Below are 20,924 nucleotides of genomic sequence, written 5' to 3' on the forward strand. Positions count from 1 at the left end.
GGGAGGGAGAAAGAAAAAGAGAGGAACATCAGTGTGTGGTTGCCTCTCATGTGGCCCCCCACTGTGGATCTGGCCTGCAACTCAGGCATGTGGCCTGACCGGGAATCAAACCGGCGAACTTTTGGTTCCCAGGCCAGTACTCAGTCCACTAAGTCACACCAGCCAGGGTTGTAACCTCCTTTCTAACTATGGGATATTTACACACTTTACCCCACCTTACTCTTTTCACTCAACAATACCGTATATGCTGGAGAGTTCTCCACACTAACACAGGTATCCCTCACTCCCTTTTCCAACAGATGCATAGTGCTCCGTCAAGTGGATGGATGTATTTAACAGGGGCCAATCAGAAGAGAGAAAGTACACAGTACTTTGAGCAGAGAGGGCTTAATACAATGAATTACTAACTAGGGAGTGGAGCAAGGAGGCCAATATGAAGTAAATCAGTATAAAGAATGTACAAATGGCAAGAAACAGGCAACCCCTGCCCCCAGGCTGTGAAGGAGCCCCCAGTGAGGAGCCCACTGCACCCCAGGGCCAACCGAGGACGGGACTTTGCTGGAGAACAGCTGCGGCTCCCTGGACAGCAGAGGGACCACCTGGCCCTGCCCCGGTGGGACTCACTGGAAAACCTCCTGGCGGGCTGCTGGGAAAGCTTTTTCGCAGGTGTCTCACAGGAGGCCCTTCGCACAAAACTACATAAGAGGGTCCCAGGGGACACTGGGAGCTGCTGTCCAGTACGCAGTGCGAGGGCTGGACGCTGGAGAAGCCCGGTGAGCTGAAGGAGCCTGTGGACCCAGCACAGGCACACCAGAACCAGGAAAAGGTCCTACCCGGTAGTCCAGCGCCCTCTACTGACCAAGATGAACATCGCGCCTGAGAGCACAGGAAAATCTCCGGCTCAGATTCACTTTCACAGGGCAGGCAGTGAAGTTTGAATTTAGAACTGAGCTATCGTTGATAATTGGCACCATATTTTACTCACTCGGTCCCCTACTCTTGGAGATTGTATTCATTTCCAGCCTTTTGCCGATACCAGTCTTCAGCAAGAGTTTCATCAAGTCAGATTATCATTTGTTCACTCATTTAATATTTATAGAATGCCAGTGCAGGCTTCCTTTTTAAATGGTTTACAATCTAGTAGGAAAGGTGGGGTGCAAAGGTACAATTTACAGGGTATCAACTCAGTTCTACCTAATCCAGAGAAATAAAATCACTTCTAGCTGCAGCAAGCAGGAGGGGCTTAAGGAGGGGGCTTGTTAGCAAGTCATGGACCCTGAAGACAATGATGGGTCTTAACGGAGGGCAGTTTCAAGAAGAGGCGATGTGCGCCGAGGCACCAGCTGTTGTTCAGGGAACCTCGATGTTCAGGCAGAGCCCAGTTTTTTTGTTGTTTTTTAAAGATTTTATTTATTTATCTTTAGAGGGGAAGGGGAGGAGAAAAATAGCAATGTGTGGTTGCCTCTCATGCGACCTCTGCTAGGAACTGGCCTGCAACCCAGGCATGTGCCCTGACTGAGAATCGATCCGCGATCCTCTAGTGCGCAGGCCCGCGCTCAATCCACTGAGCTACACCAGCCAAGGCCAGAGCACAGTTTTGCTGCCGCTTGGGGCAGAGGTTCTCAGAGTGGTTCCTGGACTAGAAGCATCCGCAACCCGTTACATTCCAGGCCCCACCGGGGTCTGGGAACAGGATCCAGCAGCGCTCCGAAAAGCCCACTGGTGATGCCGGTGCGTGGTTAGGTTTGGGAACCACGGGCAGAGTATCTGAAGACGACTGGTAAAGAAATGTCTCCAAAATTTGTACCGTGTGCCCATGTTGGTAAAACTTCTATGTTTGTATGTTTCTTTATAGGCAGTATTACGCATGGTTGTATTAACCTATGTAAGTTATAAAACAAAACTAAATATTAAAAGGCAAAAATAAACAGGACTATAAACTCTTGCGTTCTTCCGCACCTGGGAGACCACCGAGTTAGGCAAGGGTTTCATCCGGATGCAAATAGGCAAGTTCTTACATTTTTTACTATAAAATTTCATGCGTATGTTGTTAGATTAACTTTAGGTTCTTTTTATTTTCCTCTTTTTAAACGGCTTTCTGAGACGTAAATGACAGTCGTTCTCAGGCCAGAGCCGGGCCTCCGCGGCCGCCACTGCGCAAACCCCCGCTATCCGCTCGCATCCCCTGCCTGGCTCCGCTTCTCTGCCCCGACGCCAGGACGGTTCCGGGATGTCGGGGTGGTTCAGTGGGAGGTGCGCAGTCAGCGCTGTCGTGGTCCATTACCTTCCTCAGTTCCACCAAAGTCCCGCCGTTTAGAGGCTGCACCGCCATCTCGCAAAGGTAATCTGCAGCAACCACCTTCTACTTCCTGATGAATGAGGGCCCCACCCAACCCCGGAAGTAACGCTGCCCGCCCCGCCCCACGGGCCCGGAAGTTGGCGCGGCTCCGCCCCCAGCCCCGGAAGTCAGCCGCCGGAGCCGCGGCCTCACGTCCCGCTCTGCGCCCCCGCCCACCAGTCGGCGTTTTCGGTAGGCGCGGGGCCATGGGTGGCGCGGGGCGGGCGGCGGGGCTTGCGGGCTCCACTCTCCTGGGCGCGGGCTCGGGAGGCGTCCGGGGGCTGCAGGAGTCAGGCCGCCCGCGGCTCCCCTCGCGCAGCGGGCGACCTCGCTGCGCGGGCAGTGACGAGCGCAGATGCAGTGATCCTGGGCGAACAGCACCCGCGGTTTCAGGGATTTGATTCGACCTGGCAGGCTCGGTCGTCTGCAGGGGCCCTTCTCCCTCCCGCAGCCGAGGAGGCTGCACGGCTGGCTTCTTCCGTCCGCGCCAGAGCGGACTCAGACCACGAGACAGGCTGTTCCGTTTTTTGGCGGGGACCCGCACAGGGACGTCAGGGCGTTCTGCTAGGTCCCGGTGGGGTCCCAGGAGCTTGAAGGTGGCTGGGGGCTAAAGTTTCCGGGTTAGATAGAGCAGGTGAGGATCAAATGCCGGTTGATGGTTTTTGAGTTAGTGCAGGGCGAGCAGCTCAGTGCAGTCAGTATAATTGAGCAGAGAAGGGCCATCTTTCCAGAGGAAACGGGTCCCTGGGGCATAGGGTGATATGAAGAACCAGAAAGACGGTGGTCATCGGAGGCCGACGGGTTCCCCAGCCCGTGCACGCCTTGCTGGCGGGCCAGCCGGGCCCCCTGCCCTGGGGAGCTGGCACCTGCCTGGGCAGTGGCCGCTGAGCTCCAGCTGTCCGTGTGTCTGCCCTTCCCAGCCCTGTCTCCTGTTGAGAGTGGTGCCCGCACGGCCCCGGGATGTACATGCAGGTGGAGAGGCGCAGCAGCTCCTGCCTCCATCTGAAGAGGTCTCCGGGCATCCGGTCCTGGTCCCTGCTGGTCGGTAAGGGTCTGCATATTGACCCCCAACTGAAAAACCTAACTTTGAAAAAGGATGAGAGTGAAAACTTAAGTTTTCCATCCTTTGATTTACTTCTCCAAGCTATAGAACTGTTTTATTTCTTTGTATTCTTCTGGGTTCTATGCTCTGTCCATGCTGTTACTCTTGTGCCTGTCTGGCCTTTTCCACCACTGAACAGGTTAGTTAACGCTGCGTGCTCTCCTGAGTGCCCCGCGCTCCCCCTTTACTTGCTTTTGCACACCTGACCGCAGGTCTGATTTATGTCTCGGGCCCGCGTGAGGGGCGATGGGTGTTCCTTTCTTCCTCTTAAGTGGTGGAGGCTGCCCTGGCTTCCGTCCCTGCACCTGTGGGGCAGCTGCGCCTGCGACTGGATCGTAGGTGTGAGGAGGTGCCTCCGTGCCCTCCACAGGCTGTCTCTGGTCCTTCTCTTGTGACCCCGCATGTGGCCTCCTCCCTGTGTCTCCTCCGGCATCGTGTTGTGATTCCTTACGACGTCTTGTCTTCGTTCCGCACCATGAACCTACTACTGGGGTCAAACCCACACTGGGCTCCTCCGTGTGGTTCCCAGTCAGCTCTGGATCTGCATGTGGATGGACATGTCCGGTGTACAGACTGTGCTTCTGAACAAAGTTCCCCCGGGCCTGAGCCTGGGGGTCTTCTCTCCCTTGCCCCCCCCCCCCCCATCGCTGGCAGTGGGAAGGGGAAGGAGGCGGGCACACAGCTGGTGGTGGCCCAACACCAAGGCGCCTGCTTTCTCTCTGCAGGAATCTTGTCCATCGGCCTGGCTGCTGCCTACTACAGTGGAGGTGAGTGCAGCGCCTGCTCCCAGTAGCTTTCTCAGCTCTTCGGAAAGGAGAGAAAAGGAGAGCCCATCATCTCCATCCCCCAAGGCGTGGCCTTTGGGAGCGCAGGTCCCTCTGGCTCCTAATGGTTCACAGGCGGCCCCACCCCTGTGTGCCATGTATTCTCCCTCATACTCACATCCCCTGCATCCTGCACCTCACTTGTATCCCGGGCATTTTCCTGTGCTGAAAATAATTGTCCCCCACTACTAAGTTTGTAAAAGAAAATATTCTTCGGGAAGGTCCTCTCTTGCATCTGCTTAAGGTTCTGTTGAAGGAGGAGCTGCACTTTTAGCAGCTCCCTGTAAGCCTCCCCCCCACCTCCCCATCCCCACCACTAACTATGCTGGGAACCACCTGTGTTGAGTGACACCTAAGGGGACAGTGAGGGCAGAGCTGATGGCAGGCAGGGCCCCCAGATGCCACTCCTGGAGCCTTGGTCCTCTGCTGCTGCCCTCACCTGGCGTGTCCTGTGTTTGTCCGCAGACAGCCTGGGCTGGAAGCTCTTCTACGTCACGGGCTGCCTGTTCGTGGCCGTGCAGAACCTGGAGGACTGGGAGGTGAGGCCACCCGGGCCCCCGCTCCCTGCAGTGGGGACCAGGCCAGACGCCACACTCCGAGGCATCAGTGCAGCAGTTCCCAGCGTCAGGGCTCAGCCCCTGGGAGTTGCCTGTCACTACTCCTGGGCCAGGGAACCTTCCGGAGCCACTTTCCTCCTAGAGGCTTGTCATGACGGTTTTTACCCAAATTCTTTCCTTCCCAGAGTTCCCATAGCACAGAGTGAAGTGAGGGGCGAGTGCACTCCTCTGGGCGCTTGGTGACTGCCCCCTCCCTGTTCCTCTTCCTGGTCCCCTGAGCTGCCTGGCCCGGGCTGTTTTCTGACCTTTGACTCCCACTGCCCCCCCCCCCCCCTCGCTGGATGACTTTGTCCCTGTGCTTTTGCTTGGGAAGAGGAAAGAGGCCCCTGGGCCACTCACGTGCCAGGAGCCTGGGTCAGGCTGCAGCTTGGCTTTGGCGGAGCAGCACCTGGGGGTCGGGTTGGGGGTGCTGCCTGGTAGGGCAAGGAAGAGGTCTGCTGTGGTGAGGGCAGGCAAGTCGGGGAGCCCGGGCCCCTCCCTGGGGGTCTGCGTCCGGTCAGCTTGTGCACTGAGGCCAGCAGCCTGTGGCCGGTTTTCTAGGAGGCCATCTTTGACAAGGGCACCGGGAAGGTTGTGCTGAAGACATTCAGCTTGTACAAGAAGCTGCTCACTCTCTTCAGGGCAGGCCACGACCAAGGTGAGGCATAGAGGATGCCAGGGCACAGGCTCCTCCTGGCTGGACTGAGGGTTGAGTGGTGGCTGGGACGGGCCCAGGGCCTGGAAACAGGGTTGTGTCCCACCTCTTGGATGGACATGGAAGCACCCCTAGACGGGTCTTGGCCNGCCCAGGCCCCTCCGTGGGGGTCTGCGTCCGGTCAGCTTGTGCACTGAGGCCAGCAGCCTGTGACCACCTTGTGGCCGGTTTTCTAGGAGGCCATCTTTGACAAGGGCACCGGGAAGGTTGTGCTGAAGACATTCAGCTTGTACAAGAAGCTGCTCACTCTCTTCAGGGCAGGCCATGACCAAGGTGAGGCATAGAGGATGCCAGGGCACAGGCTCCTCCTGGCTGGACTGAGGGTTGAGTGGTGGCTGGGACGGGCCCAGGGCCTGGAAACAGGGTTGTGTCCCACCTCTTGGATGGACATGGAAGCACCCCTAGACGGGTCTTGGCCTGAAGCATGTTGCCAGGCCTCCCTGAGTCGTTGACCGGCCACGGGGACCAGGATGGCATTTTCAGCAGTTGGGGAGCAGCAGCAGCAGGAACGGCTCCACCTCTGCAGGGTGGTCGTGAGAGGACAGCAGGCCTTTCCAGGCCACGGTGGGTCCGCTGGACGTTCCTTCTCACCCAGACTGGCCGCCACCCAGCAGATGCATGACCATGCACTGCGGTCACTGACCTGTGACATCCAAGGTCGGGGTCTTGGCTGTCTTCTGAGGTCCAGCCTGTGACACAGTGACCAATGCTTTCTGCTTCATGGCAAGTGTGACAGGGTCCTCTGCAGAGTAGCCCTGTGACTGTGCTCAGCACACGGGTGTGGGGGACACTGCCCTGAGCTGCCCCGCCCTGTGCCCACTGCAGTGGTGGTCCTGCTGCATGACATCCAGGACGTGAACGTGGAAGAGGAGAAGGTGCGGTACTTCGGGCGGGGCTTCGTGGTGGTGCTGCGCTCGGCCACAGGCTTCTCTCACCCCCTCACCCAGAGTGCTGTCATGGGCCACCGCAGGTGAGCCTTGGGACAGGGGCAGGGTGGCAAGGGCTGCCCGCCAGAGCCCCTCACCCATCAGGTGGCCCTTGCAACAATAGCGGGGCACAGGGGGAAAGGAACCATGGGGGAGGCCTGCCACCACTGCTAGGGGATGTCATGGGTCCCCATGGGGACAGGGCTGGGCTGGGGTCAGGTGAGAGCGAGGACCAAATCAGAAGGGCCTGCTGGGGAGCACTGGGGGCGGCAGAGGTGCGGGGTGAGACAGGTGTGGTCTTTCTGGCTGCACCTCTATCATGGTAACCGGCTCTTCTTCCCTCCCCGCGCCCGTCTGGCCCAGTGACGTGGAAGCCATTGCCAAGCTCATCACTGCCTTCCTGGAGCTGCACCGCCTTGAGAGCCCTGGGGAGCTGTCTCAGAGCAGCGACAGTGAGGCCGACGGCCCCGGGGGCCAGAGCTGACCCCACAGAGCCCCTGGGCTCGGTCCTGACGCCACCTTGGCGGGCCTGACAGGCCACCGGCTAGTCTTCCTTCTCGTCACCCAGCTGTGTCCCTGGCAGCCCCAGTGTGGGACCCTTGGCCACTCCTGCAGCTCTCTGAGCAGAGCCATGGCTAGACCATCTCTGTGGCTCCATGGTGCCCGGGAGAGCATGGGCCCAGGTGGGCAGCGTGGAGAGTGAGTGGACAGACACGCCCCACAGCCCACCAGCACTGTGGGGCTGTGAACTCCAAGAGGGGAAGGCTCCCCAGGGTGCCGTTGGGCAGGTGAGCGTGGGGCCAGTGGCTGGGTCAGGCTGTGGACATGGAGGCTGGCACATAGTCCCCAGGAACCCCAGCATTATCTTCTGGCCCCCCACACCACATCCCCTGGGCAGACTTCCTCAGTGGTCAGAAGTGAGGTCCCACCCATGGGTTGCAGGGGCCCACATGGCCTCCCCAACAGAGACTCTTCCCTCAAGATGGCTCATCTCAGAACCAACCAGGATGCACTGGGCTGTCACGGGCAGGGACCCTCAGCCCTGGCAAGGCCACTCCAGGAGAGAAGGGTTCCTTCCAGCTTTGCCCAGCATTTAAAGCCAGGACTTCCTCCCCGGAAGTCAGGCCCCAGCTTCTCTCGAACCCTGGGTCCTGTTCACGCAGGATATGGGCTGCACCTACCTAACGGGGCCCCAAGAGCACCTCAGAGTGTGGTCGACTGGGCACAGCCTGCAGCACCCTGGGGTTACCCCCAGCCAGGCCAAGGTGGCCTGGATGTCAGGAAAGACGGCAGCTTCCAGCCACCCTCTCCCTTCTCAGCAGGGCCCAGCCAGCCCGCTCTGTTTGGGAACATGGTCATTTAGACCTACAGAGGTTAGGTTTTCAAGCACTTAAATCTGAGATGCTTTTTTTCTAAAATAAAGTAAAATGTTGTAACTGGCTTGCCTCTGGTACATTCCTGCCAAGGCTGTGAGGTGTCCCCACCCTCCATGGGGGCCAGTGTGGGGAGGCCTGGCTCAGCCAGGGCCCAGTGAGGTCAGTCATGCTCCCAGTAGGACAGCTTCCACCCCTACTTTCCATTTTATTTCACAAGAATTAAAGTTCATGCCAGTCAGTGAACAGGTCTGCGTTTCCTTCCGTGTCTTCTGCTTCCCTCTCCCCGGTGACAGCCCTGTGCAGGGGGCACTGCCTGCCTGGTGTCAGGTTAGGCACAATGGGACCCCTCAAGGGTCCTGGCCGGTGTCAGAGCTGGGGCTGGCCAGCGAGGCCTGGGGGCCTGCAGCCTCGCCAAGGTCCTGCAGCAGTGCCTGCAGCCGCCCCAAGCTGGGCCGCACATTCTCCTCCAGCCACTCGTCCACGGCGTCCTCGTGGAAGACACGGTGCAGGGCGGCCTCCAGCTCCCGTACAAGAGCACTCCACCTGGCCAGGAGACTGCGGGCCCCAGACAGCAGTGGGCCCTGGTGAGGACCCTGGGCAGCAGCGTGGTCCTGTATCTTGGTTTGCTTACCCGCCCATAAAATGGGCCTGTCGGCAGTGTGGGGAGCCGAAGGCTGACCATCATGTTTTAATGTCTGAACCTGAGACGTGATTTTTGACCAGCTGGCGGGGCTGCCAGCACCTGCACCTGTCAATGGTGCACAATACCCCGCACCCAGTGGGGCACCCGCACTGGCCTCAGAACAGCTGGGAGCAGAGAGTGCCCCGGGGAGAGCTGGCTGGCAGGCCCTGTCTCCCCCAGTGCTGGGAGGACTTAAGCTCATGGTGTGCTGGGCCCAGGACTGGCCCCAGGTGGTCTGGACCCTGCCCAGGTAATTCTCGTCACCCCCTTTTTAGGCTAGGAACACCATGAGCTCCCTAACATTTAGGGGCACAGCCAATTCAGCGAGGCTGAGTCACCTGTGATAGCTAGAAAGCCTGTCATAGGCGATGGCCACAGCTGCCACCATGTGGCACAGGACACAGCTCCAGGGGTGGGTGCTGTGCAAGGGGTGAATTACCTTAGCACCTGGGGCTGGATGTGCTGGACCATAACCGGGTGGATGAGCTTCCGCCTGCGATGGTAGGGGCTGAACCAGCCCGTCACATACCTGCGGACAAACCCACACACACAGGTGGGCCCCAGGGAAGGGCAAGGCAGCCTTGGGTGGTTTTAAACAACGTCTCTGAAACACTTCAGCAGTCCGGCAGAGATTTTCTAATCGTTTTCTCCCTGGAGAGTGTTGGTGCGGGGCGGCGGGGGGGGGGGGGGGGGGGNGGGGGGGGGGGCGGCCCTCGCTCACCTGTCTTTCTGCAGCATCTCGTCCACAGAGCCGCGCAGGTGGAGGCCAACCTGCGTGACGAGGGCCAGGATGTCGCTGCCAGGGAAGGAGCCGGCCCCCTCACTGCACAGAGAACCCAGGCACTGAGACCGGCAGAGCAGGATCGGGAGGCAGGGCCGGGGGCCAAAACCGGGATGGGCGTCGGGGCTGGGGGCAGGAGGTCACCTCGCAAAACCGGTCATTTCCAGGCTCGGGACTCCGAGAAGACTCTCCACTCTTGCTCTGGCTTCTTCGGCAAAGCCCCCTGAAACCAGCCGGAGACGGGGGCTTAGGGGGCCTCTGCAGGAGCTGGCAAGGCCCGGGCCCCTTGGCTGTGGGTGGCAGTGGACCAGGGGGACTGCTGGCCAGGCCAGCCAGGCATGTGCCAACCCCAAGGAGACCCTGCTGCTTCTTACGAAACATGTGAAAATGTGTTTGTTAAATTAAAAATTAGAGAAGAGAACTAAGACCTGCATTGCCGGCAGGACCACGGCCCAGAGACCAATGGGCTGATGCACGGGGGTTGCCATCGGACCTTCCAGCCTCCCCACAGGGGTCCTGGACTCCGGGGGCAATAGAAACGAACCAGTGAGGCAGGGGTGCTGTGTGCACAGACCTCCCAGTCAGTGTGGGTGACAGCGCCTGCCTAGATGGCCCTGGCGCCAGGCTCAGCCAGCACCACACGTGCTCTGCAGTCCCTAACGAGGTCCCTCCTTCCATCTTGCTGGCACAGCCTGGGCCTCTGGATGGTTGTTTGCTGCCGGCCCCAACCCCCTGTGTCCCCAGACATGTTTCTGTGCCAACATGTGTCCTCGTGCCAACCCCCTCCAAGGTGTCATGGTGCAAATGCACACGCTCTGTGACCAGCCCTCCCTGTCGACAGGCTGCTCCGGGGGCTGCCCTGGACCCGTCCCCAGGTTCCCAGGGGGGCACTGGAGGTAGGCAGCAAAGGCAGCGCCTCGTTCCTCATCCGCGCTGAGATGGATTCCTTTCCAGGGCTCACTGTGTCTAGGGGGCATGCTCCCTAACTTCCCAGCCTGTCTTGGGTTTAGGCTTGAAAACCTGGGCTGGCAGCGGGTGGGGGTAACTGAGCCTCAGAGGGCGTGTCGTCCCCCCACCCTGAACTGCTGAGGAACCGCAGTCCACCCAGAGGGCGTGGGCCCTGGGTGGACTGCTGCCCCGCCCCCCCCCCCCCCCCCCCCCCCCCCCCCCGGCGCGCCCCCCCCCCCCCCCCCCCTCCAACCAGCCTCCTGGGAGAGCAGGGCGCCATACCACGTAGCAGCGACTGCAGGCAGGCGGCTAGGGACGGGATCCCCACGGGCAGCAGCTCGCAGAGCACGGAGAAGTGGTCATACCTGAGTCCACGGGGGAAGTGCTCAGCTCCTGCCCCTCCACCCCAGCCCATGCACCCCAGGGCAGGCCTCCCAGCTTTTGCAAAGCAGGCTGCTGGCCCTCAGCACCCTGGTGTGCCAGCCCCACCCACACAGCCCTGCCTGGCCCACTGCTTTGTGGTCACCACTCCCAGGATTCTGCTAGCAAGGGCGGAGCTCCCCTCGAAGGCCCTGCCTCCAGCTGCCCTTGGTGCTGGGGCCACCTGGCCTCCCCTTCCCCCGGATGCTAGGGTAGGACTGCAACCAGGACTCGGCCAGGACAGGGGTCAGTTCCTAGCTCAAATTTCCAAGTGGTATGAAATCCCAAAGAGCCACCATCTGTCCCGGTTCCCACTGTGCAGGGGCCCCATGCAGTGGTCTTGTGGAGACTGCAGACATGCACGTGGACCAGAGAGTCCACGGGGGCCCTGACATGGAGAATGTGGGGGCAACTAACAGGGTGTGAGGGGCCCACACACCTCCCACGCTGTCCCCAGAGCACCCTCCCTAGCCTTCCTGCCAACGAGAAAGGTCGCAGGCCCAGGCTTCGAGCCGTGGAGGGCGATGTAACCCAGCCATGGGAGCTGCTTCCCCTCCCAGGACGGGGGCTGGGTGGCCTCACCTCTGCCAGCCAGTCAGGACGATGCCCTGTAGCAGGTCCGCCGGCCCACAGGCCGCCACCTGCAGCCACTGCATATTGTTCCGGACGTGGTGCTCGACGGGTGGCAGGGTCTGGTGTGGCCCCGTGGCACCCTTGAAGGCACTGGCGGCCCAGAGCCGGGGGAAACCACACTTCTGGTACTTTTCCACAAGGAGCACTGAGCAAGAGAGCAACAGGTGTGACTGGGCCCTGAGGCAGCTGCGGCCACCAACCAAGCCTGCACCGGGGGGCCCGACTCCACGCTGTGCAGACAGAAACCACGGCAGCCCACACCCACTAGGCCCCGATGGTGCCCATCTCGGGGAGGGCAGGCCCCCGCCGCTCACAAGTGGCCCCCGTTCACATGCCCACTAGGACAGGCCGTTCCGTGAGGGCCTGACCACAGGACATGGGCTGGGGGACCTGGGCAGTGAACCAGAGGCAAGTCACAGGTTCCAATGGGCTGGGAGACAGAGGCCTTGCATCCCCCCCGCTGGGCCATCAGGGTGACAGGGTCTCCTCTGGCAACGCGGTACTGACCCTTGCCACGGACATCCAGGTCGGCCCCGTAGTCCCAGAGCACCGGCTCCACCAGCTGCGGCAGCCCTGACGCTGGGGGCAGAGAGGGGCCGTGAGCACTGAGCCCGCCAGGGACGGCCCTCTGCCCCCGTTCCCACATAAAAAGGAACACAGGCCCTCTTTCCCAGGGCAGATTCCACACCGTGCTACTCTCACTTCCAGGAAGCCACCAGCCAGGACAAAGACCAGACTCCCAGAGTTCTGGCCCAGCCAGGGGTCCAGAGATCCCCGCACAGGTGGGCCGCTCTGTTTGCCCACTGCCAGTGGCCCTAGGCCCAGGTGCCGGGAACACGCTGCTAAGTGGACTGAATTGTAACAAATGCTAACAAAACCCAAGTGGCCACGTGTGGGTACTGGTCTGGGCGGGGAGGACTGGGGTACCAGACCCCAGCTCTGCCAGAGCCGGGGTAACCATCCCAACCTCCTGGCTCATCCAAAAGACCCAGGCAGGGTGAGCCTGGGGACTGGAGAGGCTGCTGCTACCCTCGCTGGAGCCTCAGCCAGGGCCCCTGGAGGCCTCATTGCCACCCCTGATTCAGATCCATCCTGCCACACCCCTGCAAGGTTCTCACCGCCTTTCAGGGGAATGGCATGCTGTGTGAGGGAGTTTAAGCAGCAATTCTACAAGGACTGGCTGTCTGCGGCCTTTTCACTCACTCCCCCACTCAGCAGACGGGGCTCAGTCACAGCTCTGCCCCTTTCCCCGGCACCAGGAAGCCTCCCTGCAGACAGGCAGGCTGACCTGACAGCTGGTCCTCGGGGATGTCCCGTAGCATGTCGTCCCACACCAGAGGCGTCATGTCGGGACGTCGGGCCCGCGTGAGGCTGGCCACAGCCCGCATGTGGGACAGACACAGGGTGGCTATGGAGTTCTGTGCCTGCTGCAGCCACTGTCTGGATGCCTCGCCCTCCCCGAGGTGACAGACCTGGATGGAGGAGACAGGACACGGTCACCTTGGGACACGCTCACCTTGGGACACGCTCAGGAGCAACCAGGAGCGCAGGCTGTGGTTGCGGATCCCCCAGGGGCAGCAGCAGGTGAGGAGCCAGTGGCAAACTGGGACCCTGCCTTCCCCACCGAGACCCAAACTCCCCCACCGAGAGTCCCTTTCTCAACAGCTCTAGAGGGAAATAACCCTGATGTCCCCCAGCAGGACGCCCAGCAGCCCACATCCCCCCACGCACCAGTGTCACTCAGCCACCTGCTCGGGACAGCACCCGGCGCAGAGGGCCACACACTAGAACTCCATTTGGGAATGTCCAGAACCGGCAAACCTACAAACACGAAGGGGTGGCCAGGCGGGGGATGGGGCCGACTGCTTGAGGGGTGTGGTGTTCCCCTCCCAGGGAGGGAAGGTCCCACAGATGCCGGTTACAGTCACACAGCATCATAAATGTATCAGGTCGGGACTTCCAGAAAAGATGGAGGCATAGGTAGAAACACTGCCTCCTCACACAACCAAGTTTAAAGACAACAAAGTTTTAGTAACAAAAACGCAACGAAAACACAGAAAATTGAGCCACACGGAAGTCTGACAACAACGAATCATTCAGCCAGACCGGTAAGAGGGGCGGAGCCAGCAGCTGGCGAGCGGGGTTGTACAGGAAAACTTGGCCAGACAGACCAAGGTACACAGGCGGCTGTTGGCAGATCCCAGGCGTGGGGTTTCGAGGGGCAGACCAGTAAGGGCAAAAGGCTGCAGGCTGACCGAGGTCACACGTTTGAGGGCAGATAAACCAGGCGAAGGAGCGAGCAGTGAGACAGATGCACAGGCCCCAGCGGTGGGAAGCAGCCGAGGGGACTGCCATTGCCCCTCTCTGACCCCGCCCCCACATACAGCGTCACAGCCCAGAGACTCTGAGTTGCCCTGCCCTGGTGAACACCTAGGGCTCCGCCCCTCATACGTAACAGGCACGACTAGACCAAAAATGTATGGCTCAAACGGAAGAACAAATCAAAGTCCCAGAGCCAATACTTTAAAGTGACCAAGAGATAGCCAACCTATCAGATGCACAGTTCAAAACACTGGTGATCAGGATGCTCACAGAACTCATTGATTTTGGTGGCAAATTCCATGAAAAAATGAAGGCTACACTAAGTGAAACGAAGCAAAATGCACAGAGAACCAATAGTGATGGGAAGAAAACTGGGACACAAGTCAATGGAGTAGACCAGAAGGAAGAAACAAGAATTCAAAAAAATGAGGAGATGCTTAGGAACCTCCAGGACATCTTTAAACGTCCCAACATCCGAATTATAGGGGTACCAGAAGGGGAAAGAAACAGCCACGAGTGGAAAACTTATTTAAACAAATAATACAGGAGAACTTCCCCAGTCTGGCAAAGGAAATAGGCTTCCAGGAAATCCAGGAAGCTCAGAGAGTCCCAAAGAAGTTGGACCCAAGAAGGAACACACCAAGGCACATCAGAATTACATTAGCCAAGATTAAAGTGAAGGAGAGAATCCTAGAAGCAGCAAGAGATAAGGGGACAGTCGCCTACAAAGGAGTTCCCATCAGACTGTCAGTGGATTTCTCAAAAGAGACCTTACAGGCAAGAAGGGGCTGGAAAGAAGTATTCCAAGTCATGAAAGGCAAGGACCTACATCCAAGACTGCTCTATCCAGCAAAGCTTTCATTTAGAATGGAAGGACAGATAAAGCGCTTCTCAGATAAGGTCAAATTCAAGGAGTTCATCATCACCGAGCCCTTATACGAAATGTTAAAAGGACTTATCTAAGAAAAAGAAGATAAAAAATATGAACAGCGAAAGGACAGCAAACTCACAGTTATTAACAACCACACCTAAAACAAAAGCAAACTAAGAGGACAGCTAGATCAGGAGCAGAACCATAGAAATGGAGATCACATGCAGGGTTAGCAACAGGAGAGTGGGAGGAGGAGAAGGGGGGAAAAGGTACAGAGAATAAGTAGCATAGACAGTGGGAGAAAATAGACAGGGGGAGGGCAAGAATAGTATGGGAACCACAGAATCTAAAGAACTTGTGACACATGGACATGAACGAAAGGGGGGGGGAATGGTGGGGGAGGGGTGTGCAGGGTGGAGGGGAATGAAGGGGGGAAATGGAACAACTGTAATGGCATAATCGATGAAATATTTTTAAAAATGTTATCAGGTCGGCCCAAAAGTCCGTTTAGTTTTTTCCATGAACCAAGACATGTTTTCACGTTCGCCGGCGACGTCACTGATCAGGATACTTTGAGCACAGCGGCTGCCTCCCACACGGTGCAACACGGACTGTGCTCGATCCCGTCGCGATCTGACTGCTGCGGACTTCCGCTGGTCTGCCCGCCCGTGCAGCGTCGTCCGGCGAGAGACCTCCAGCACGAAACTTCACACACCACTTTTGTCGGGTTCGATCAGTCACAGCACCTTCTCCACACACAGCACAAATCTTTATTTTACGTCTCAGCTGCGCTTTTACTTTTCTTGAAATAATAAAGCACAATGTGCCAAGAATGCTGCATATTTTCTTCCCCCTTCAATATGAAAATGGCTACACAAAGCACCCTGATTTTGACCACGCTTTTTCTCATGCACGCTCACACAACACCTGTCGCAGGACAGTGTGACCACGCTGTTCAGGACAAGGTTAAGGACAGCTAAGCGCTGCCAGCGTCATCGTGTGGAAAAGCCAGATGAACTGCTTCGCCGACCTAATACTTAAAGGCACCGACTCACATACTTTAAAATGGTTAGAATGGTAGATTTTAGGTTGCATTATACTACCAAAAAGAGGGTTTCCTTTGAAGAAAAGGATCAGTTCTGGAGCTAAAATGTGGGCAAAGCCCCTGACATACTCAGCACCCGCTGGGAGCGCCCCAGTTTCTCAGGAAACAGTGAAGCAGAAAGCACAAGGCGGTGGGAGGGTGAGGGAGAGGGCACGGCACCACCCCCATATAACCACCTTTCCCCACCAGTGCTCTGTGGCCCCAAAGTGGTATTTCCCAAAACTGCCTTTCTTCAATCGGATGAATCGGATAAAGCAGCCAGCTCGAACTTGCACTCACTGCCAGCCCCGGGAGCATAAAGCCCCCTGGACTGGGGGCACACAGGTTAGCACTGCAGTTTCGGGCCCAGCCCTCCCTCATCGGACGGCCTCTGCCTTCAGCACATGGGCCATTTTTCTGTTTCAGAGAAGCAGCCACGAGGTGGAAGCAGCCACGGGGTGAAGGGAGGACACACGGCTGTGGACGCGGCCGGTGTGAGACGCGACACAGGCACCCACCTCGTCACAGCCGATGTGGAACCACCGGGCCCCGGCGTGCAGCTCCAAGACCTGGCCGACCATGGCTGCGACCAGCGCCAGGGACTCGGCCTCGTGCGGGTTCAGGGTGTTGGGGAAAAGTGCCACTTCCCGCAGGTGAGCGAACGCCTGGTGCTTCAGCACGAACTATGGAGAGAGAGCAGGAGGGAGCTTGGGGGCCTGGGGAGGGGGCTCCGGCCAGAGGCCCTGCAGCAAAGGAGGGCTCAGGTGGGAACCCGAGGCCAGGCTCCTGCCCCCAGCCCTGCGCCAACCCCCTGTAGAGGCCACGTCCCAGCCCAGCCTCTCCGAATGGGCTGAGTGGGAACTGAACAGACAGGCCCCCTTCACATGCAGAATCACAGGCTGGGCGAACTTCTTGCTCCAGGTACACACCAGGTCGGGGAATCGCCCCCCAAACAAGAGCCAGACAGAACCATTTGTCAAGAACAACCTTTGGGAGTGCCCAGAGGCAGAAAGTGGTAAGAGCCCTGAGAGTAGAGCCATGAGAGGGACCTGGGACAGTGGGGGCGGGTCCCAGGACAGAATCCTGGCACCCGGCTCCGGACCTCGAGGACACAGGGAGGCTGTCGGTCAGCAGCTCTCACAGGTGCATCTGTCAGAGGGCAGCACGGAGCCCACCTGCCTCTCATCGCTTCCCACGGTCATAGACTGGGAAATGGTCTGAGGGTCCTGGGGGAGCATGGGAGCGTCCTTCCCACATGAAGCAAGGGAGCAACACAAAGAAAAGAGAAAGCGTGTCCCCTCTTCTTGCTGCTGCTCAGTCACACTTTAATGAGCACAGTTAGGAAGCAGATAGCCAGAGCCCCGGCTCAGAGGCGGCACCATCCCCAGCTCTCCCTCCCCCTGGGGCAGAGGGGGCCTGACCCACTGCTCCCGGCTTTCCAGCTGTTCGCAGGGGCTTCCGAGAGCCTGTCCCTGCAGTGCTGAGCTGCTCCCTGCCACGCCGCCGAACCCCCTTACCTCCATGTGCCCGAACGTCTGCACCAGGGGGATGACCTCTAGCTCACTCTGTGCAGCCAGCTGCAGGATCTCCTTGACTTCTGAAGGGCTGCAGAGACCAAGTCACCTGAGAGGGTCACGCCAGCTCCTGGCCACCCTTCCCCGCACCTCCGGGTCAGGTGCCAGCGCAGTCCTAGCTCTGAGAAGCTCAACAGGGACTGTGAGCATGTCCGACGCCCCCGCCCTAAAAGTTGTGGAAGTGATACTGCACAGCCTCCAGGAGCAGCTTTTACCAGCTGCTCCCACCCAGACTACAGGGCACTGAGGTTCTTTCCCCAGAAACCGCCCCGCAAATCACGCCGGAAAGCAGGGGAGGCAGGCTGCCACGCAGCAGCAACCGAAGGACAGTGCCTGCATTTAAAATGATTCAGAAACGCGCTTCGGCGCCCCCAAGTGGTATTGCTGGAACACAGCCACACCCAGTCCATCATTCACCTGCCACCTGGGGCTGCTTCTGCCCTACAGAGTGGGGACTGAAGCCAGGCAGGCCCAGCCTAAAGTGGTCACCGTCCGGGCTTTAGAGAGAAAGCAGGTGATTTCCTCAAGAGAGGAAACAAAGGTCCCTCCCAGTGGAGGGCCAACCCCCCCCCACCACCATGGGGGAGGCCTCCTGAGGCCACAGGTGTGAGCTTGGCTGACAGTCCCTCCACCAGAGTTCTGCCTATGAACCCACCTCAACAGAAAGTGACTTCCAGTTTCTCTATGTGCCTAAACCATCTCTTAGGTTAATCAGCTCTAAAAATGTACTGACTATGTGAAGTTCTCCCTTGGCCCTAAATATACCTTTTTCACTTAAAAACACAAATCAACAAAGCAAATCCTCTGTAGGAAGAACAGGGGAGCGTGAAGCAAAGGGAAGCCCTGGGTGACCTCACCACAGAGCAACACTCTGACCACCCCTCCCAAGGCTCGCCCATAGGGCTGGGCCCCCACATGCTGGGGGGCTCTAACACACACCCCTGACACCCCCAAAGGCCTGGCTCTTTGCTGCCCACCAGCAGGACATCTGCTGTTTCTTGCCCTCATGACCACCAGAGTGTCACAGATTTTTAAAAAGGGTTCACCAATCTGGTAGCAAAAATGGTACTTCATTGTCATTCTAATTTCTTCTATGACTATCATGTTTATTGTCCTTTGCCCATGCTTCTTAGGGCTGTTTGCTCCTGGTTTACATGGATGCTGTAATCTCGAACCCAGCAGGGCACAATCAGGACCACCATATCCCACGTCACAGACTCTGAACCTCTCCCTCGAGGCTCCGCTTTCCTAGAAAGATCCACGGAGGCCTCAAGGGGAGCCCCCCTTCCCCTGTTTGGCACCTGCCGAAGGTTCCCTCGGCACTACACACCTGCCAACCACGAGGACACAGCTTCCCCTCTACTGGGAATGTGTTTTACTTTATTTTTATCTTTTAATTAATTAATTATTTATTTATTTATTTAGCATTTTACTTTAATTAGAGACATGCGCTTATAAAGACAGACAGGTTGTCCAACCACGTGAAGTCCTCGCCTGCCCCACCCGTGTCCCCAGGTGGCCGCCCCCCCCCACTGTCCTCTCTGCATGTGGCCACCCTCCTGGGGCAAGGTACCTGTAAGCGTGCGGGGCCCGCAGCAGCCGCAGGTGGCCCTCGTAGGGAAACATGTCCTCATACTCGATGAGGAGGCCGTCTGCACCCAGGGCACGGAACAGAGGGAAAACCTGGCAGCAGAGGGGGTGGCGAGGAGTGACCGTGTGAAGGACAAACATGCAGCACAGGTCCCTCCCGCCTCACGCACATGGACCCCACGTGCGTCCTCCCTGTGACCTTGTACCAGGAATGTGTACTTTGTGTTACGTCAAACTGAACACAGTAACATCTTCACCTGGCACCTCGGAGGGGGGACCACACACCCTAGAGCAGCCGTCTCTGAACAGCAGCTGACTAGTGGCTGAGCTAGGATGGAAGGGCTGAGCGAGCAGGGCCCACCGGCTGCAGGGTCACAGAACGCAGCTCGTCCAGCCGAGATGCGGTACAGAGGAGCCTCTTTGAGCATGGGAACGGGGTGGGGGTGGGACAGGGCTCTGGGCGGGGGTGCATGCCTGGCAGCAACCAGAGAACAGAGGTGCTGGCCACTTCATGGGCTTCCTCCTCCAGCTTCCACCATTACTCCGTCTTTATTTCAAAAGATATGAATTCCTGTCCTCAAGGATATGGAGACCATGTCCTGTCTACTATACACAGAGCTGGACCCCCTCCAGTTGGGTGTCATGGCTGGGTTCTAAGCACACATTTCTATAAGACTCTGTTCATAACTTGGATGCCTGAACCCAAAGTGGTTCCCTCAAGGTAAAAGGGAGCTCCTACCTCCGAGAAGTATGACACCTTAGGCGGGGCTCCTTTAAGGTCCAGGTGAACAAATCGCATCTTAAACAGTGAGGAGCCTGACATCTCGCTATCTTTTTTGTGAAGATACACAATAAAAATCTTTTGTCTGGGGCACTTCTTCCTGGTAGAGAAAGTCAGACTTACTAGTGGGCAGAGGCTTCTGATTTCTGTTTCAGTTCTGTTTTTCTTTTTTTTTTCCAGGGAGAGGGGAAGGGAGGGACAAAGAGAGGGAGAGAAACATCAATGTCTGGTTGCCTCTCGTACGCCCCCTACTGGGGACCTGGTCTGTAACCCAGGCATGTGCCCAAATGGGGAATCGAACTGGTGACCCCTTGGTTCACAGGCCATCACACAATCCACTGAGCCACATCAGCCAGTGCTCAATGACTGAATTCTTGAGGCAACCACCTAAATTACTGGGGGGGGCAGGTTTTTTTATAAAAAAGTATCGTGAAAATCCGCAATGCTTTTAAAGCTGAATTGTTTTAAATTCATACAAACGAAATCTGTTTTTTCAGGGAATAAATGTAAAAGTGACATTTTTGAGCTCAAACCCACACTGGTCGTGTGTGCGCCTCACATTCAGATAGAAACCCTGTTCCTCCTGAGACAATGGGGTGCAAAGAGCAGAAACATCTCACCTGCGAAAGACACATCAGAGTCCCTGGCAACGGAAGCCCCTGCCAGTCCGCGAAGGTACAGAAGTCAGTGCCATCCGGTTAGGAGAGCCAGTTCCCTTGCTTTGATTCCCTCCTGCAAGGTCTATAGAAATGAGGTCTCTGAGACCTGGGTCACCTCTCACTATTCTTTACCGGACTACAGGTAGCTATGCACTTATGGCTAGTTCCGCTGCTTCCGGACAGGTGACCCCAGGCCCTGAGGGGTCTGCAATGGCCCCAGTTTCAGAACAATGGGACAGAACTCTTAGTCCAGTGGATCCCAGAAGGTTTTCCACCCCCGCCCCCATCAGTAAATTACTAACCCTTGAGACATAATCTTCATGAATGACCCTCACTGTTAACTTGGCTCATTCAGAATCATAGGTCTCTTGATACGGCTACTTAATTCTCCCTCCTTTCTCACCGCATGGAAGCTGCACGGAAAGCAGAGGGCCTTCGAACACGCCACTAAGCACAGAGATGCTCTCGGGTGTGGCCCGGACCCCGGGGAGGTGGCGCGCGGAGGCGCCGGGAGGACACACGGTGGAGTGAGGACGCGCTTCAGACTTGGGGTCGGAGCTCGACCCGTTCCCAGTGGGGTGGAGGAGCGGAGAACCGCGGCCCGGTGTGCAGCGGGGTGAGCTGCGGATGCGCACCCAGGTGCACCGCGCTCGGCCTGCGATTGCTCGAGTCTGGCCACGCTCCCCGGAGTCGACGGCCGAG

At 58.1% G+C, this 20,924-nt stretch overlaps 2 protein-coding genes across 8 annotated transcripts; one reads left to right on the plus strand and one right to left on the minus strand.

Moving 5' to 3' along the window:
• Positions 1-2,458: 2,458 nt before the first annotated feature.
• On the plus strand, positions 2,459-7,941 carry CYBC1 (cytochrome b-245 chaperone 1). 4 transcript variants are annotated; one of them, XM_037063787.1, is made up of 7 exons: positions 2,459-2,530; positions 3,259-3,383; positions 4,166-4,207; positions 4,730-4,803; positions 5,422-5,518; positions 6,401-6,545; positions 6,865-7,941. In XM_037063787.1, the coding sequence occupies exons 2-7, from the start codon at positions 3,299-3,301 to the stop codon at positions 6,983-6,985; spliced, it is 564 nt and encodes a 187-aa protein (XP_036919682.1). In that variant the 5' UTR covers positions 2,459-2,530; positions 3,259-3,298; the 3' UTR covers positions 6,986-7,941. The 4 variants fall into 4 exon arrangements, with proteins under 4 accessions (XP_036919682.1, XP_036919690.1, XP_036919698.1 ...); XM_037063795.1 differs by lacking the exon at positions 2,459-2,530 and adding an exon at positions 2,621-2,972; XM_037063803.1 differs by lacking the exon at positions 2,459-2,530 and adding an exon at positions 2,621-2,912.
• Positions 7,942-8,062: 121 nt separating this feature from the next.
• Positions 8,063-20,871, minus strand: HEXD (hexosaminidase D). 4 transcript variants are annotated; one of them, XM_037063755.1, is made up of 14 exons: positions 20,525-20,871; positions 20,184-20,304; positions 19,522-19,663; positions 18,766-18,875; positions 17,136-17,223; positions 16,137-16,301; positions 12,630-12,813; positions 11,849-11,920; positions 11,291-11,486; positions 10,571-10,653; positions 9,485-9,563; positions 9,281-9,382; positions 8,999-9,088; positions 8,063-8,432 (listed from the first exon to the last, which is right to left on the minus strand). In XM_037063755.1, exons 3-14 carry the CDS (start codon positions 19,603-19,605, stop codon positions 8,225-8,227), a joined length of 1,461 nt encoding a protein of 486 aa, XP_036919650.1. In that variant the 5' UTR covers positions 19,606-19,663; positions 20,184-20,304; positions 20,525-20,871; the 3' UTR covers positions 8,063-8,224. The 4 variants fall into 4 exon arrangements, with proteins under 4 accessions (XP_036919650.1, XP_036919651.1, XP_036919658.1 ...); XM_037063756.1 differs by lacking the exon at positions 11,849-11,920; XM_037063763.1 differs by lacking the exons at positions 18,766-18,875; positions 20,184-20,304; positions 20,525-20,871 and having other exon boundaries at positions 19,522-19,586.
• Positions 20,872-20,924: the final 53 nt, after the last annotated feature.

The sequence above is a fragment of the Sturnira hondurensis genome, unplaced genomic scaffold (assembly GCF_014824575.4).
Source record: "Sturnira hondurensis isolate 20B ecotype Veracruz unplaced genomic scaffold, ASM1482457v3 Scaffold0001221, whole genome shotgun sequence".
Lineage (NCBI taxonomy): Eukaryota > Metazoa > Chordata > Mammalia > Chiroptera > Phyllostomidae > Sturnira > Sturnira hondurensis.

Coding starts and splice junctions, on each gene's coding strand:
- CYBC1 (XM_037063787.1), top strand. CDS start 3,299: ATGTACATGCAGGTGGAGAGGCGCAGCAGCTCCTGCCTCCATCTGAAG. Junction 4,804..5,421: donor AGAACCTGGAGGACTGGGAG/GTGAGGCCACCC, acceptor CCGGTTTTCTAG/GAGGCCATCTTTGACAAGGG. Junction 5,519..6,400: donor CAGGGCAGGCCACGACCAAG/GTGAGGCATAGA, acceptor TGCCCACTGCAG/TGGTGGTCCTGCTGCATGAC.
- HEXD (XM_037063755.1), bottom strand. CDS start 19,605: ATGTCAGGCTCCTCACTGTTTAAGATGCGATTTGTTCACCTGGACCTT. Junction 11,487..11,848: donor CCTGGATGTCCGTGGCAAGG/GTCAGTACCGCG, acceptor TCTCTTGCTCAG/TGCTCCTTGTGGAAAAGTAC. Junction 10,654..11,290: donor GTCCTGACTGGCTGGCAGAG/GTGAGGCCACCC, acceptor CCGTGGACTCAG/GTATGACCACTTCTCCGTGC.